The sequence below is a fragment of the Callionymus lyra genome, chromosome 10, assembly GCF_982586985.1.
Source record: "Callionymus lyra chromosome 10, fCalLyr1.hap1.1, whole genome shotgun sequence".
Taxonomy (NCBI): domain Eukaryota; kingdom Metazoa; phylum Chordata; class Actinopteri; order Syngnathiformes; family Callionymidae; genus Callionymus; species Callionymus lyra.
Genome location: NC_141827.1, coordinates 19,742,336 through 19,755,930, shown reverse-complemented (window position 1 = coordinate 19,755,930; position 13,595 = coordinate 19,742,336). Strand labels below are relative to the sequence as shown.

Below are 13,595 nucleotides of genomic sequence, written 5' to 3'. Positions count from 1 at the left end.
GTCACCGTTGAGGCTTCAGAGCTCATCGTCAATTATTGACTCGTCAATTGTCTGACTGAGAAAGATGGAGTTAATCCATGAGAGTTAAATGTTAACATAACATGCATTTACAGCGATCGAATCAATCCAACAAGTTAGATGAGTGATACAGGAACCTAACTGACTCACACTAATCTCCTATTAGACAAGGTGTTGCATTATATCACTAAGAACTGCATACAAATTAAGGAAAAGTCTGATGGATCTACTGACTCCTTTAAGAAACATCTTAAGACGTTTTCATGTGTTCAGGCTTTTCCTTGATTTTCTGGAACTCCTGTTGTGTTATCAGTTTTATCTTGACCTTTAAAGTATATACTTTATTGAATATTGTTTTGATTGTTTAAGTGCTTTGTGACCCTGGTCTGGAAAAGCGCTATATAAATAAAAACTACTTACTTACTTCCAGAGTAACGAATGGAAGAGAAGATGTTAAATGGTTGAACAGGTAGAGACAACGTTGATGCCAGAGAAGCAGCAAGAGATGAATAATCTTTACAGAAAAGTTGAAGTCACAGTGATGATTTATATTGAATATCAAGGGTCTCTCAACTCAATCACTCAAGGGACCAAAATCCTTAAATGATCCGTTTGTCCTCAATTTATCAAACGAGCAAAGTCCTTTCCTCAAATATAATTTTAACTTTAATTTGAAGCTTGACATCTATAGGCCATGTTCCTTATCTTATATTAAACACCGGAATTTGTTTTATACGTCACTAGAATAATAAAGACAAAGAGAAAATGGTCCTCGTCCTAATATCGACCTCCTTGGCAGAGGTAATTAGAACTTGTTTCTGATGTGATGAATAACATGAAAGTAAAATAATTAAGACTCACCTTCTGTCGCTCACTCCCGTTTGATCGAGCCATGGTGAGCCACTCGGGGGGGTCAGGTGAGGAACCCGAGAAGGTCTCGCCACTGTTTGCCTGTGATAATTGCTAACACGCAAGTGGTGCGTCCCCGAGGAGGATTCAATTCACCTGTGGGGTCAGGGGTCGAGGGGTCAGAGATGGGCAGGACGGACACGGTCTGAGTGATGCGTTGAAGGGTGGGTGGAGGTTTCATGGAGGCTTTATAACCAGGACCAGAAGATCAGAACCGTCATCTCTCGGTGAAGAACTTTGAGGAGAAGCCACTAGACTCAGGTATGGAGTATAATTCTAAGTATTATCTGCATATTTAACAGATATTTGGGGTTAAAACGGCTACAAATGTATTTTTTGTTGGACTTAATATATAACTTTAAGGTATAAGAATGGGATTCTTAGTATTCATGGCATTTTCGAGTATCTTGGTGTTCTGGAAAACCATCTGGATCCACTGATCATCTGTGCACTCTTGGAAGTGTGCTGCGCTCTCTGAATGTTACTAGTTGAACAAAGTCATTTCTGAGATTTAAAATATATTTTTTCTATTCTCACGTAGAGTCCTGAAGCAAACGGAGTGGAGAGGTCAGCACCCGATTCTTCACCATGAGCGTGTCCAGACTGGTCCTGCTGCTCGGCCTGCTCCTGTGCATCGGTGCTCAGCTGTCTCACGGCCAGCACTGGTCTCATGGATGGTATCCCGGAGGAAAGAGGGAGCTGGACTCGTTCGTCCCATCAGAGGTGAGGGCGCCTCATCAACCCTGGAACATGGAGATCATTATCGGTTCGACGGTTTGTTGCAGATTTCCGAGGAGATCAAGCTGTGCGAGGCGGGAGAGTGCAGCTACATTCGACCTCAGAGGAGGAACATCTTGAGGAACATTCTGGTGAGGGTTTAGGTCCAGACCTGTGTTTCCGTCATTATCGTTGATGCTGAACTTACTTCTCTTGGCAGCTGGAAGCTTTAACCCGGGAGCTCCAGAAGAGGAAGTGATCCATGTGTAATCTGATCGATCTACTCATGTCTGTTCATTAATAAAGAACCAATTTTGATAGAACCTGTTTTAACTCTTTTGTTCGACGACTAACACACCGCAGCCACATTATTTACAGAGGATTATAGTAAGTAAGTAAGTAAGTAATATTTATTTATATAGCGCTTTTCGAGACCAGTGTGTATTATTCACTGTGACTTTTGTGAAGAGACATCAAGCCAAAAGACAGAAAAAAGGGTGAAAACGGGGGGGAAAGTAAGTAGGGTATTAAGAAATATAACTTCAGGCTAAACAATTGTTGTTTTAAAATATATGACGTTGTTTTATTTACCTTTATTAGTTTGAGTTTTTCAAACATAAATCTTAAGTATATCTCTGAAAGAACTCTGAAATGAACAAACAAATGTAACTTAAATTAACCTTAACATGACAAAAAAAAAATTAAATTGAACTGCAAATATTTAGACAGTATTTTATCGTAACACATCCTTTAGGGCCTAAAGGATTGTTGCCTAAAGTTTAAAGTTTAAGTTAAAGTTTAGGCAACAATCACAAGTACCTTAACTGTGTTTTTGTTTGACACAAAACTCGTTCAGCATTTATTTCTGTATTATTTTGACGTCACACTGACGAAGTATAATATTGTAAAATGTAAAAAAAATCAAATAAAAAATCAAATTATAGCGTGGGTTAAACATTTATATTGCCATCTGTGTAGTTTGCTTTAAAAAATATATTTTTATTTTAATTTCAACTGACATCCACGGTTGTGGTCGAGTCATTACTGCGCATGCGGGGTACACACAGGGACATGGACGACTGTGCTCCGTCAGACGCTCAAACTCAAACAAAAAACACCAACTGTGGCTTCTGCTGAAGACAAACTAATAAACAATATAACTGAAATATGTTCCTATGTTAGAGGTGAGTTCTGCCTATCACGCAACATTTGTTAGCATACGTGCTAAAGCTGAGCTAAACACTGTCTCCACCTACGCTAGTTTAACGTCAGACATGGACGATAACACAAACTCTACTCCAGCATTCGTCTTCCATAAGCTCCTGAAACTACATTTAATAATTAAAAAACGAGGAATTTGTAGTCAGAAAGCTATTTTTGTGACATGTCCATGTACCGGTGATGACGTCACTAAAACGCTCAACTCCTTTATACTGAATAAATAAGCTTATCCTTCATTTAGGTTTTTCCAAGAAACTTTTAAACTCTAACTTAAAACCCTTATTCATTTCAATGTTATCAATCTTGACTATTCTTTACAAGGATATATAAGGATGAAAGAGGAGGAAAGAAATAATAAAAGGAACTTATGTAGAGTCCTATCACATTTACATGAACCGAAAGTTATTTAAATTCCATGATTTCATGTAAAAACTAATGATTTAACTATTTTAATAACTGGGTTTCTACTTAGAAAAGCTCTTAAAAAACACTTTTTGTGAAAAGATATAACTGATGGGACACATTCTTATTATTATTTCCATTTTCTGCCTTATATTAAACTAGTTTGGCTTGAATTGGGGTTTGAAGAGTTTGTTCATGGGACAATAAATAAGAAATAAAATAACATGTTAGCTAATGTATTAAATAAACAAGTTCATTGAATCCATCTTTTATCAATGGGTGGCCAGGATCCTACACTTTAGTTCATATGATTATCACACACAAGTGGAGTTCTCAACACTAATACGAAAATATTTCAGTTAATTTATATTTAAAATTCATTTTGCACTTGTTCCACAGGAGGCTAAAGTAAGACTTGACCAGGATGAACTTGGCGGTGACCACGGGCAACAATACGTCCATGCAGATCAAGCCGACCAAAGTGAGTCTTTCAACCAGTGGCGAGCAGGTGAAACAAGTGCTTCTTTTCTCTCCATCATATCATCAGAGCACCGCTCACGTTCTGATATTTATGTCCACAGAAAAGCATGTTAAGCGACAAAAACAAGTTTTGTAAGATGTGCAACATGGTGTTCAGCTCACCCGTGGTGGCCACGTCTCATTACGTGGGCAAAGTCCACAGCAAAAACCTTCGGAAACAGAATCTTAAAAACTCAGGCGAGTGAATGTCGAGACACAGAAAAAGAACGACGTTTGAAATCAATGAAATACTTTCAATCCAGCAGACTTCACAATTCCGTCCCCTGCATCGGTGGCACAGTCAACAGCTGGATGTACCGGTGAGCAAACGGAAAGAGCGAGCTCAGCGGTGGACCTGAAGGATCCCAACAAATACTGCTCCCTGTGCTGCGCCTCTTTCAACAACCCTCTGATGGCGTCTCAACACTACAACGGACGCAGACACCAGAAGAATGAGGCCAAGATGAAGCAACTCCAAGACCCACAAGGTAACAAACACACGCACAGTTTAAGGTCCTGGTGGAGAGAAAAGCAACATGCCTGTCCCCCCGCCATGTTTAGACTCTGTTGTTTCTTTCTGTGTTCCCTTGAACGCATCATCTTCTCATCCTTTGCTCTCATTTCTGATGGATTTGAGTGGGAGGTGCAGCCAAAATGAGTGATGTTGGGCGAGCAGAACTGACAGATTGAGAGCAAGTGATAATTAAAAAACGAGGAATGAAAGTTTTCTTTTAAGAGGTTAAATCAACCAGATTCAAAAGTCAAAACTAAGAAGAAAAACAAGAGTATGTGGAGGATTTGCTTCTCTTAATTGTTGTTGAATGTTTGTTACTAGTGACCAGCCCTGTGGTGAATCAAAGCCTCGGTTTGCAGTCCGACTCTGTGGCGCACACACAGAGAGTCAAGCTCAAGAGTCGGTAAGAGAAAACGAGCCGCTGTCTTCTCTTCTTCCTTCCGTCCGTCAACAAGATTGACCGGTTGTCTCCGCAGGGAGACGAACGTTGAGGACAAACCTGCGCAGAAGCAATACAGAACTTTCACAGATGAACTGGCAGACTACATCCAGGCCCAGAAGGCTCGCGGAGTCGCACCCGTCACTGGTCTTGAAGCGCAAGAAGAAGAAGAAGAAGAAGAAGAAGAAGGACAGGATGTGCAAATCTACCAGTCAAATTCATTTCAACCTGACAACCCTACTGTCTTCGCTCCATCCCATCACTCAAACACAGCAGCTTTCTGTCCTTCCTGGGTTCTCCAGGGCTGGTACAACAACAACTCGCCCGCTCCAGACTCTCAAGATCTGAGCAGGAAGAGATGCAGGAGACAATCCAGCTCCTCTTACCGCTCGTCCTCCTTTGACAGCAGCAGCGACACGGACAACGGCAAACGCCATCCGCAGCCGTCCAGCAGGTCGAGAGAGTCGCACGAGGCCGGGAGGAGGAAGCGCCGGAGGAGAGAGCAGGTCAGACTGAGGGACAAGGAGAGGAGTAAAAAGCAAAAGAAACATAAGCAAAAAACTAGAGGAGAACCTGAGCAGGGGAACCTGGAGGTAGAAAAATACTGTAAAGATAAAGAGGGAAATGCAAAGACAGCAGCTGAGCTGCACATCCAGACCGAGATCAACGTCAAGAATCTTGAGGGCCGACAAGAGGACGTAACCAGGCGAGAGAAGAGGAAATCAAAAGAGAGGGTTGACATCAGGACCGAAGAGGAGAGGCTGTGGGACGACTCCATCCTTGGATTTTAAAGACACTCAACAATCCTAGTTGCTGCTTCAAACACACTTTCTGTTAACAAGCATTTTTATCCAGCTGGCTGGTCACGACGTTCACAGCTTATCTCGCTTTTATTTATTTTGAGCTACACAAATAAACACTGGTTTGTTTTGTTTTTTGTTACACTTGATAATCACATACTTTTGATGAAACAATTAAAAATGGTTATGCATCGCACGACTGTGATTCTTCTAGCAACCAGTTGAAGGCGCTGTTGAGTCTCATTTGAAGCTTTCCGATCAAAATACGATTGTGTGTGTGTGTGTGTGTGTGTGTGTGTGTGTGTGTGTGTGTGTGTGTGTGTGTGTGTGTGTGTGTGTGTGTGTGTGTGTGTGTGTGTGAGAGAGAGAGAGGGTGCGCAACTGAGTTTTCAGCAAAAATTGCTATTTAGCTTTATAATATTCCATGTCTTCACTTAACCAAATCCTGGAGCCTATTTTGGGGAGGTTGTTTTGAATTAGTAGTGTTAACATTAGTTTACCGGTGGCAAAATTTGATAAAAACTAAAATACATTTAGTTATTTTTCTAAAATGAAATTTTCAGCTTGAATATCTTGACTGATACAGAATAGTTAGACCATCATAAGCACGTATGCGAGAAGAATAAAGCCATGAGCGTTCAATAGAAGACGCCTACGCTCCCGCTAGGCTTCAAACACTGAGCACAGCAAGTGATGCTTCATGTACATGAAGTTCTCTGAAGCCCCCTGACTTCTCCTGTTTTCAAAGAATCTTGTGGTCTAGTTCCCTGTCTCGCTCGTGTTCGAACCCGGTTCCCACATCCTCTCAAATAAAAAAGTCCCCAGATCCAAATGAACAACAAGACGGCGCCGAACATCTCTGATCATCGTCTTCACATGCACGGCAAAACATATTAACAATTGAAGATACCGCTAAAGTTACCTTAAGCTTCATCTTATTTATTGTATTCATCATAAGAAAACATAAGTATAACCATCATTGCAGTAGTACCATATAAACATAGTCCAGATTCGTGGCACAAGGAGTTACGCAGGCTTATCAGTTTATTTATCCATGATCGATTGGTGCAACATATTAGAAGAGTAACAATCTACTGCTACACGGCTGAGTTCAATAAGAGGGAGTGAGACAAACACAGTTGTGTTTGAAAGTGAGGTTGACGACGTGTTATGCAAGAAAACAATTTAGGTTTTTTCGTTTATTGAGCATGTATCACATGTTCCAGTTCAGGACTATCCAGACCTACCACACGACTAAAAAACCTCCCCTTGGACATTGACATGTCAACGGGTTCAAAACCTGAATAATAGAAGTGAAAGTTGAACAATTGCCAGATATTCAAATTATAACTTATCATGAGAAAAGGGAGGAAAGAAATATGCAAAGAATTGCATCAAAATCAAAACAAACAAAATGTTTACAGTAAATGTTTAATTGTAATTTTTGTTTTTTTTCTTCTTCTAAGACTGATCCTGAGTCAGCTGCCGGAGCCGATCTTCATTTCATTGTGGTCTGAATAAAAGTGTATGTAGGACTCTAGTACAGCTGTATCCACCACAGCACATCTGTCTTCAATTGGTGCAGCAGAGAAACAGTGCAGTACTCTGAGCGGATAAAGTAGATCAAAACACGACTGCCTCAAACACAACAGCAACTGTTTGCGTGTGAGGCGAACTCAACCTGTTGAAGACTGAAACATAATATTCAGGTTGTTTCAGGATCCAACAGACGACTGGTTTCTTCCTCCAGTCCAAAAAACATCTAAAAAAAAGTTTAAATTGTTCCTAGAAATGAGTGGCTGCCAATATGAATGGACTGGAGGCCTGTCCAGGGTGTCCCTGCCTCTATAGCCAAAATGTAGTTTTAGCCGTTTAGCAAGTCTTCCTTATTCCACAGATATTTTTTTTTTAAACAACAAATTATTGTTAGATTTACAATATTGAAAATACTCACACTTATGGGTAGTAGTTTAATGGAAGGTAAGCCAGTTGTTCTAGTTTTGTTGTTTATCTGAAATCTTAAATCGTACAAAACGATTAATTTTTTTCGCCAGACAGCGACGAGTCATAAGAAATACGTGCCATCTAGTGGTCTGTTGTGCGATTGGTTCCTAATTCACTAATTTAACACATATTTTGCTGGATGATTGAGATTGTTTCATTCTTCATCTGGTCGATTTATTCTGTGATCTTAAAGGAGGCTTTTTCTTATCTACCGTTGGTTCACAGAGTTAATTTTTACTACTCCTCGTCTACTTTCTCACAATCACGTTTCGTACACAAAGTTTGCAGCATCGGTTGTTAGACATTCTCCTCTCCTTGGTTGACGCTTCACTGTGTCTGTGTCATGTGACCTGATGTCGCAGTGGATCGTGAAGTGTGTGGTGGATCAAACTTGAGTGTGTTTGTGTCACTGTTGCTAACGGAGGCCGCTCAGTCCCTCCCATCACCTCAGAGTGACAGCAAGAGGGAGTCAGAAGCTGACACTACTTTCACTCACACACACACTGAAGGACGGACAGGCAGACGGCTGGAGACCGACAGGATGACCATGACTCTGCTCGCCTGGACGCTGGTGCTCCTGTGGATGTCAGGTGATTTAAAATCTACTTTACTGTGATTATACGAAGAAGCAGCTGCCGAGGCCTGAGACTGAGTTCAGCTACGCCAACGTTAACTTGGAGCTTCATAGATGATTGAATATGGCTTTACTTATGAACATGTTCTTAAAACAATGTGTGCATTTTAATTATTGAGAGAAACATGTATTTAATGCAAATATGAAGCCATTAAAATTGTCTTAACGGCAACATCAACAGTCGACTGATGCTGGTTTCAATTTAACCTTTGAACTCTTGAATGTATCTCATCATCATTAAACAAATTACATAATTCAAATGTAAACCTTATGATATTATTGTTTTTAAACTTTGAATTTATTTAAGAATTGACTGTCGGACAAAAGCGAAATGCTGAACCGTTAGCTTCAGTTGTAAATATTTAATAAAAAATAAAATATATATCATTTTATAAAAATCTAACTTTTGTATTATGAATTTCAATATGAAGTTAATCTCTTCTCACTAGTTTCCAATTTGTATTCCGTTCGTCCGTTATTTAGTCCTATCCGAACATCTATTCCACCTTCGTGTGAGGATGTAAAATTTCAGACTAAAACATTAAAGTTCACTATTGCACCATGTTTATCAAACATATGGAAAGTTGTTGCACAACATATTGCTCAGTATATGTTCAGCTCAAAGCTGGTTGACATTTCTGGTTACTGTCAAAAGATTTCAAATACATCCAGGATATATACTGTTCCGACTCTCGTCTTGATCGGAAAGTTCTTAACTTCATCAGAAGAATGACATGAAAAATCTGTTTTATACACAATTAAACTTTGGTTACTTTAGTTTAGTCCAAAATATCTCTAAACTCAATGTTAAATACTCGTATTTTTTAAATATAAACATAGATCTTTTTTATTAACCTTAACTTATGATTATGTTGACAACATATTTTTTCCATCGTTTATAATTCAATTAGAAAACACTTTAAATGACAATTAAAATATATTTTAGTAACATTTTTATTACCGTAATGTCCGAGCACTTATTTATTCACGGCCGTTCAATCAAGGCTGGAGTTTAAACAAATTAAACTGTATGAACCCTAAGATGCTTTAAACTAGAGGAAAAAAATATAGTATCAACTTAAGCTCCTTAATTCGACATGTTTCCCCCTATCTGCTTTGTTTTTAATGTAAACAATAAATAGTTGCCGCTTAGCGAGTCCAGTCTAGCCAGGGTCAGCGCCGCAAAAACAAGCATCATCAGAGGAGAGACGGACAATTATTTATATACAGAGAAGTTTGATTTTGCTCTCCGTCATGTCCGTGAAACCCAACCTGGCTCAAGATGAAAATAGTCTTAGCTTTGAGTAAAAGAAAATCAACAAAATAGTTTCACTTAATTATGAATCAGGATCTGTGAAGATTGTGGAGGTAATACAGACAATGACTGGTAAAGAAGTTATTTCAGTGGTTAAATTAAATTGTAAAGTACATTCAAAAGCATATCAATATTATCTGCAAATTGGAAAAAAATGTAGTAAAACAGTTGACCTTTGAGGATAAACTGTATTAAATTATATATATATTTTAAAATCATATTTTGTTATTTAAAAAGATTATATTAAAATTATTTTCCTCTCAGATTAGACAACGTCAGAACCAGTTTCAAGATCACAAAGGTATATTTCATCAAAAACATGAAAGCTTCATCAGAACTGTTTATCTCTGTAGTGCCTTCGGAGACTCAGACACAAGAGCCAGTGAAGGTGCTCTATCCTGACATCTCCTCCACGGCCTCCATCGAGTGCGACGGAACAAATTCAGACTTAGTCTTCTGGTTCAGAACATCCACCGCGCACAACACAGTCCAGTTTCTGGTGAGGTCCAACAATGCCAACAAAGAGATCTACAGGAATAACGTGGACAAGAAAAAGTTCAAAATCAACAAGAGAGGAAGCTCCTTCGTGCTCCGGATCATCAACGTGACGGCAGAAGACACCGGGGTTTACTCGTGCATCCTGAAAGACAAGGGGACCGAGGTCTGGCACCCCGGAACACTGCTGCTGCCCGGAGGTTTGATTCTATCATTACTTTATTTCATGACACATTGAAAAGTAACCTGTGAACCAGCGTGACTTAATCTACTTAATCCATTGGGTAATTAGGACATTGGCTCACCTGAGTGCTCATTGGAATTTGTACCATTCTTGCTCCAATTCATCCTAAAGTTGTCTATCAAGTATCGTTCTCCTGCCGCAACCAGACTCGTCCATTTCTATTTGTATCCGCTTGACGATGTACGGCTTGGATTCCATGAAGCTCGTGAAGCACTTTTCCTGAACTAGTCTGTACCTGAACTTAGAGGTCATTCTAAGCACTGACCTCACTGATATTTACACGAGTAGTTGCCGCTCCACAGATCCTTCCACACTAACTTACTAGAACGCACAGAGAGCGACCCATTCTTACCTCTTCCTGAGGACCTGAATTCAATCACTATCCTCCCAGTCACACACGACTGTTCTGTGCTTACCAGACAATACATCCCACGAAAATTAAAGACCTGCAGTGTCGATATTATGAAAGTGAACAAAAAGGTCCAAAAACTTGGTGCCGACATTTGAGGAGCAACTTTGGGTTAGTCTTACCTAAAAAGCTGAGTCTGTGTTAAAAAGTGTTTTTTACTGATAATTTAATATTTGAGGAACAACTAAATCAAAAGTACTTGAGAGTGCGACATCAGAGAGTCATACAAATATGACACACTATTGTATACATTTACGTGGCATAAAAACATATTTTGTGGACGAAACATCTTGGTTATCTTTTGAGGTTTTTAGACACGTTGTTGTTGGACATTGTTTTAGGCTTACTAGATGAGCTTGCTCGAGCTTTGACCGATTATTTTTTGTTTTGGTGATGCAACAGAAATGTTGTGGTGTGCGACTAAGATGATTCTTTTAATTGTTTATTTTACAAGGAATTGTTCTGGTTTGATTTTATGCTGTTTTCCCAATTCATGTTGAAATGAGCGTCTTGGTGACGGCGTTAGCTCCCCCAGTGCTTTTTCTTTACAGTTATATGAAAACTTCAAAAAAACTTTTATTTTCTTCTTTTGTCTTTTCAAAAATTAATCGTTTTCCTACTCTTGTCTCCTATTAGTGGTTAAACCGACGACACCCAGCAAGATTACATCCAAATCAAACGAGAAGAAAGACTGCAAATGTCAACCACCAAAATCTCCCCGTGAGTCACATGACTTGTGCACATACAGTTCATATACTTGAGTAACTTTCAAATGTGTTTTCCAGGTGGTTGTTCATCCCTCATCCTCCACACGCTGGTCGCACTTCTGTCAGTGCTGACTTTAGCCATCATCCTCACGCTCTACTACTTTAGCCGTGAGTTATTTTCCTTTGTACTCGAGTATGTTTGATGTGTCGTGACGTCTTACATGTATCCATATTAAAATCAACCCAGATATCATGTTTACGTGTCTAAGTACTCGGCACGCACCGAAAGATCAGGCTTCATTTTTTTTTACCATATTTAGTCTAGAATCTCTCACTCCTTTCTTCCTCCTCAGTTCAAATACATGACTCTGTTATGAATAAAACAACACCAATAGTTTGCGTTCGAGGTTTGAAATGTGGCATTAGGTGATCAAACTGCAATATAAAAAGTTAAATGTTTATTAATGTTCCTTTCGGCGTTCACGGAATCCAATAGCACTTTAAAAAAGACTCTAAAAGTTTCTCATATCTAAGAAAGACACGGTCTGAGATAACTCTTCACGCTCGTAGAAGTATCATCAGGAGCAGCACTTCTGTAGCAGGATCTCCAAAACACAGAGCAGGTTCACCTGTGTTAAGATTTATGGTTCTGTACAATTCATGTTTTTGATTGTGAGTCTTAGTTATGTCTGAACATCAGACATTTGACTGTAGGAGCAAGGAAACCACATTGTTCGAAACATGGCGACGGTATACCCTGATGAAGCTATAAGTCAGAATTGCTCTGATATTTACTTGATAAAGTTGTTTTGAAAATAAATTATTTTTAAAAACGTAATTTGATGATGTGGTGGTGAAATGGAGCGCTCCTATCTCCCTCAGGTCGCCGCACTGAGCTCCTCAAAGACAACGAGCCGGGCAAAAAAATTAAATAAAATACATTTTAAAAAGTAAGATTTCATAAAAGAACATTTAAAAGATAATTTGTTGCGCATTTTACAGAAAATGTATATTCAGTTACCAAATGTTTGTAGCATCCCTAATTGTTATTGTAATTATATTGTAAATACCAGAGTAGTCAGGTGTAGATATTTAAACTGTTATTGCAAGTTGCATTCATGTCATTTCAGAAGTCTTACCACTGTTATGCTTAAAAATGTAGTTAGTTTTGCTTTTTATCGCCGATAAAACTGTTGGTTGAACAACTGCCTGATGTTTAAAATATAACTTATCTTGGAGGAAACAGACAAAAGAACTTTGTTTTCAATCACAACAAAATAAACCCAGAGCACCTGTAGAGATTAAAGCGAAAAATCCCCCCAAAATGTCCTTCTCCAGCCGTGTTTCTCTTCATTTCTAATCTTTTTTTTTTCAGGACTACCAAAGAAATGCAGACACCACTTTGTCAAGTAAGTGTTAAACTAAACCATGTGAACATGTTTTACATGTTGTGATAAACATGTATGTGTCTATTAAAGGAAGAAGTTGGGCAGATAAAACCCTCACAGTCTCCAAGTGGTACGTTTGTCTCTTGTTCATGATTCTGGTTTTGACCTTCAAGGTCATCGTGCTTCAAACTAACGTGTGAACCTTTGGTCGCTTCAGGGACTTTGATACGGTGATGGAGCAGCAGCTGCGGAGTGTTTGTAGATATTGCAAGTGAATGTGATCGAAGTCATGACGATACAGTATGACAACGAAATAACTGTTTCTTTCAGTCAAATAAAATGGTGTTTTCACACATGTGTTCATTTATTCATTGAGAGCCTGTCCCAGCTACACAGGGGAAGTGTGTGTGTGTGGGGGGGGGCAAGTCTTACCTTCACTTCTGCTATTCTTTCAATCTTTGTGTAACGTGTTCACACTGTCAGGGTCATATCTGCCCACTTTGAGTCTGGCTCTCATGAGGTTTCTGCTGCTTAAAGGTAAATGTAACCTTCACAACTTCTGGAAAACATCAACAGATTATTGTTAAGTTTTAGTTTTCCTTTTTTCTTCATGCATACATGAACTTGATTCAGAATCAAAAACCTGTATTGCCAGTGTTATAAACATTACACAACATAAGATAAGACAAAAAGAAATCAATCGAAAAACAGAACCAGATATTAAATGTAGTTTCAGTTTAGCTATATTTGTACTGTGCAGATTATCTTGACCTTTAAAGTATATACTTTATTGAATATTGTTTTGATTGTTTAAGCGCTTTGTGACCCTGGTCTAGAAAAGCGCTGTACAAATAAAAATG

The 13,595-nt window shown here is 39.0% G+C and overlaps 3 protein-coding genes across 5 annotated transcripts; all 3 read left to right on the top strand.

Annotated features, from left to right (window-relative positions):
* The first annotated feature begins 1,515 nt into the window (after positions 1 to 1,515).
* gnrh2 (gonadotropin-releasing hormone 2) lies at positions 1,516 to 1,903 on the top strand. The gene is made up of 3 exons (XM_087801814.1): positions 1,516 to 1,650; positions 1,713 to 1,796; positions 1,865 to 1,903. Exons 1-3 carry the CDS (start codon positions 1,516 to 1,518, stop codon positions 1,901 to 1,903), a joined length of 258 nt encoding a protein of 85 aa, XP_087657940.1.
* Positions 1,904 to 2,647: 744 nt separating this feature from the next.
* zmat1 (zinc finger matrin-type 1) lies at positions 2,648 to 5,699 on the top strand. 2 transcript variants are annotated; one of them, XM_087801813.1, is made up of 6 exons: positions 2,648 to 2,828; positions 3,667 to 3,748; positions 3,849 to 3,984; positions 4,053 to 4,274; positions 4,622 to 4,703; positions 4,777 to 5,699. In XM_087801813.1, exons 2-6 carry the CDS (start codon positions 3,692 to 3,694, stop codon positions 5,528 to 5,530), a joined length of 1,251 nt encoding a protein of 416 aa, XP_087657939.1. In that variant the 5' UTR covers positions 2,648 to 2,828; positions 3,667 to 3,691; the 3' UTR covers positions 5,531 to 5,699. The 2 variants fall into 2 exon arrangements, with proteins under 2 accessions (XP_087657939.1, XP_087657938.1); XM_087801812.1 differs by having other exon boundaries at positions 3,667 to 3,775.
* Positions 5,700 to 8,012: 2,313 nt separating this feature from the next.
* cd8b (cd8 beta) lies at positions 8,013 to 13,039 on the top strand. Of its 2 annotated transcripts, XM_087800786.1 has the most exons (7): positions 8,013 to 8,133; positions 9,846 to 10,187; positions 11,277 to 11,360; positions 11,426 to 11,515; positions 12,723 to 12,756; positions 12,826 to 12,865; positions 12,953 to 13,039. In XM_087800786.1, the coding sequence occupies exons 1-6, from the start codon at positions 8,085 to 8,087 to the stop codon at positions 12,842 to 12,844; spliced, it is 618 nt and encodes a 205-aa protein (XP_087656912.1). In that variant the 5' UTR covers positions 8,013 to 8,084; the 3' UTR covers positions 12,845 to 12,865; positions 12,953 to 13,039. The 2 variants fall into 2 exon arrangements, with proteins under 2 accessions (XP_087656912.1, XP_087656913.1); XM_087800787.1 differs by lacking the exons at positions 12,826 to 12,865; positions 12,953 to 13,039 and having other exon boundaries at positions 12,723 to 12,760.
* Positions 13,040 to 13,595: the final 556 nt, after the last annotated feature.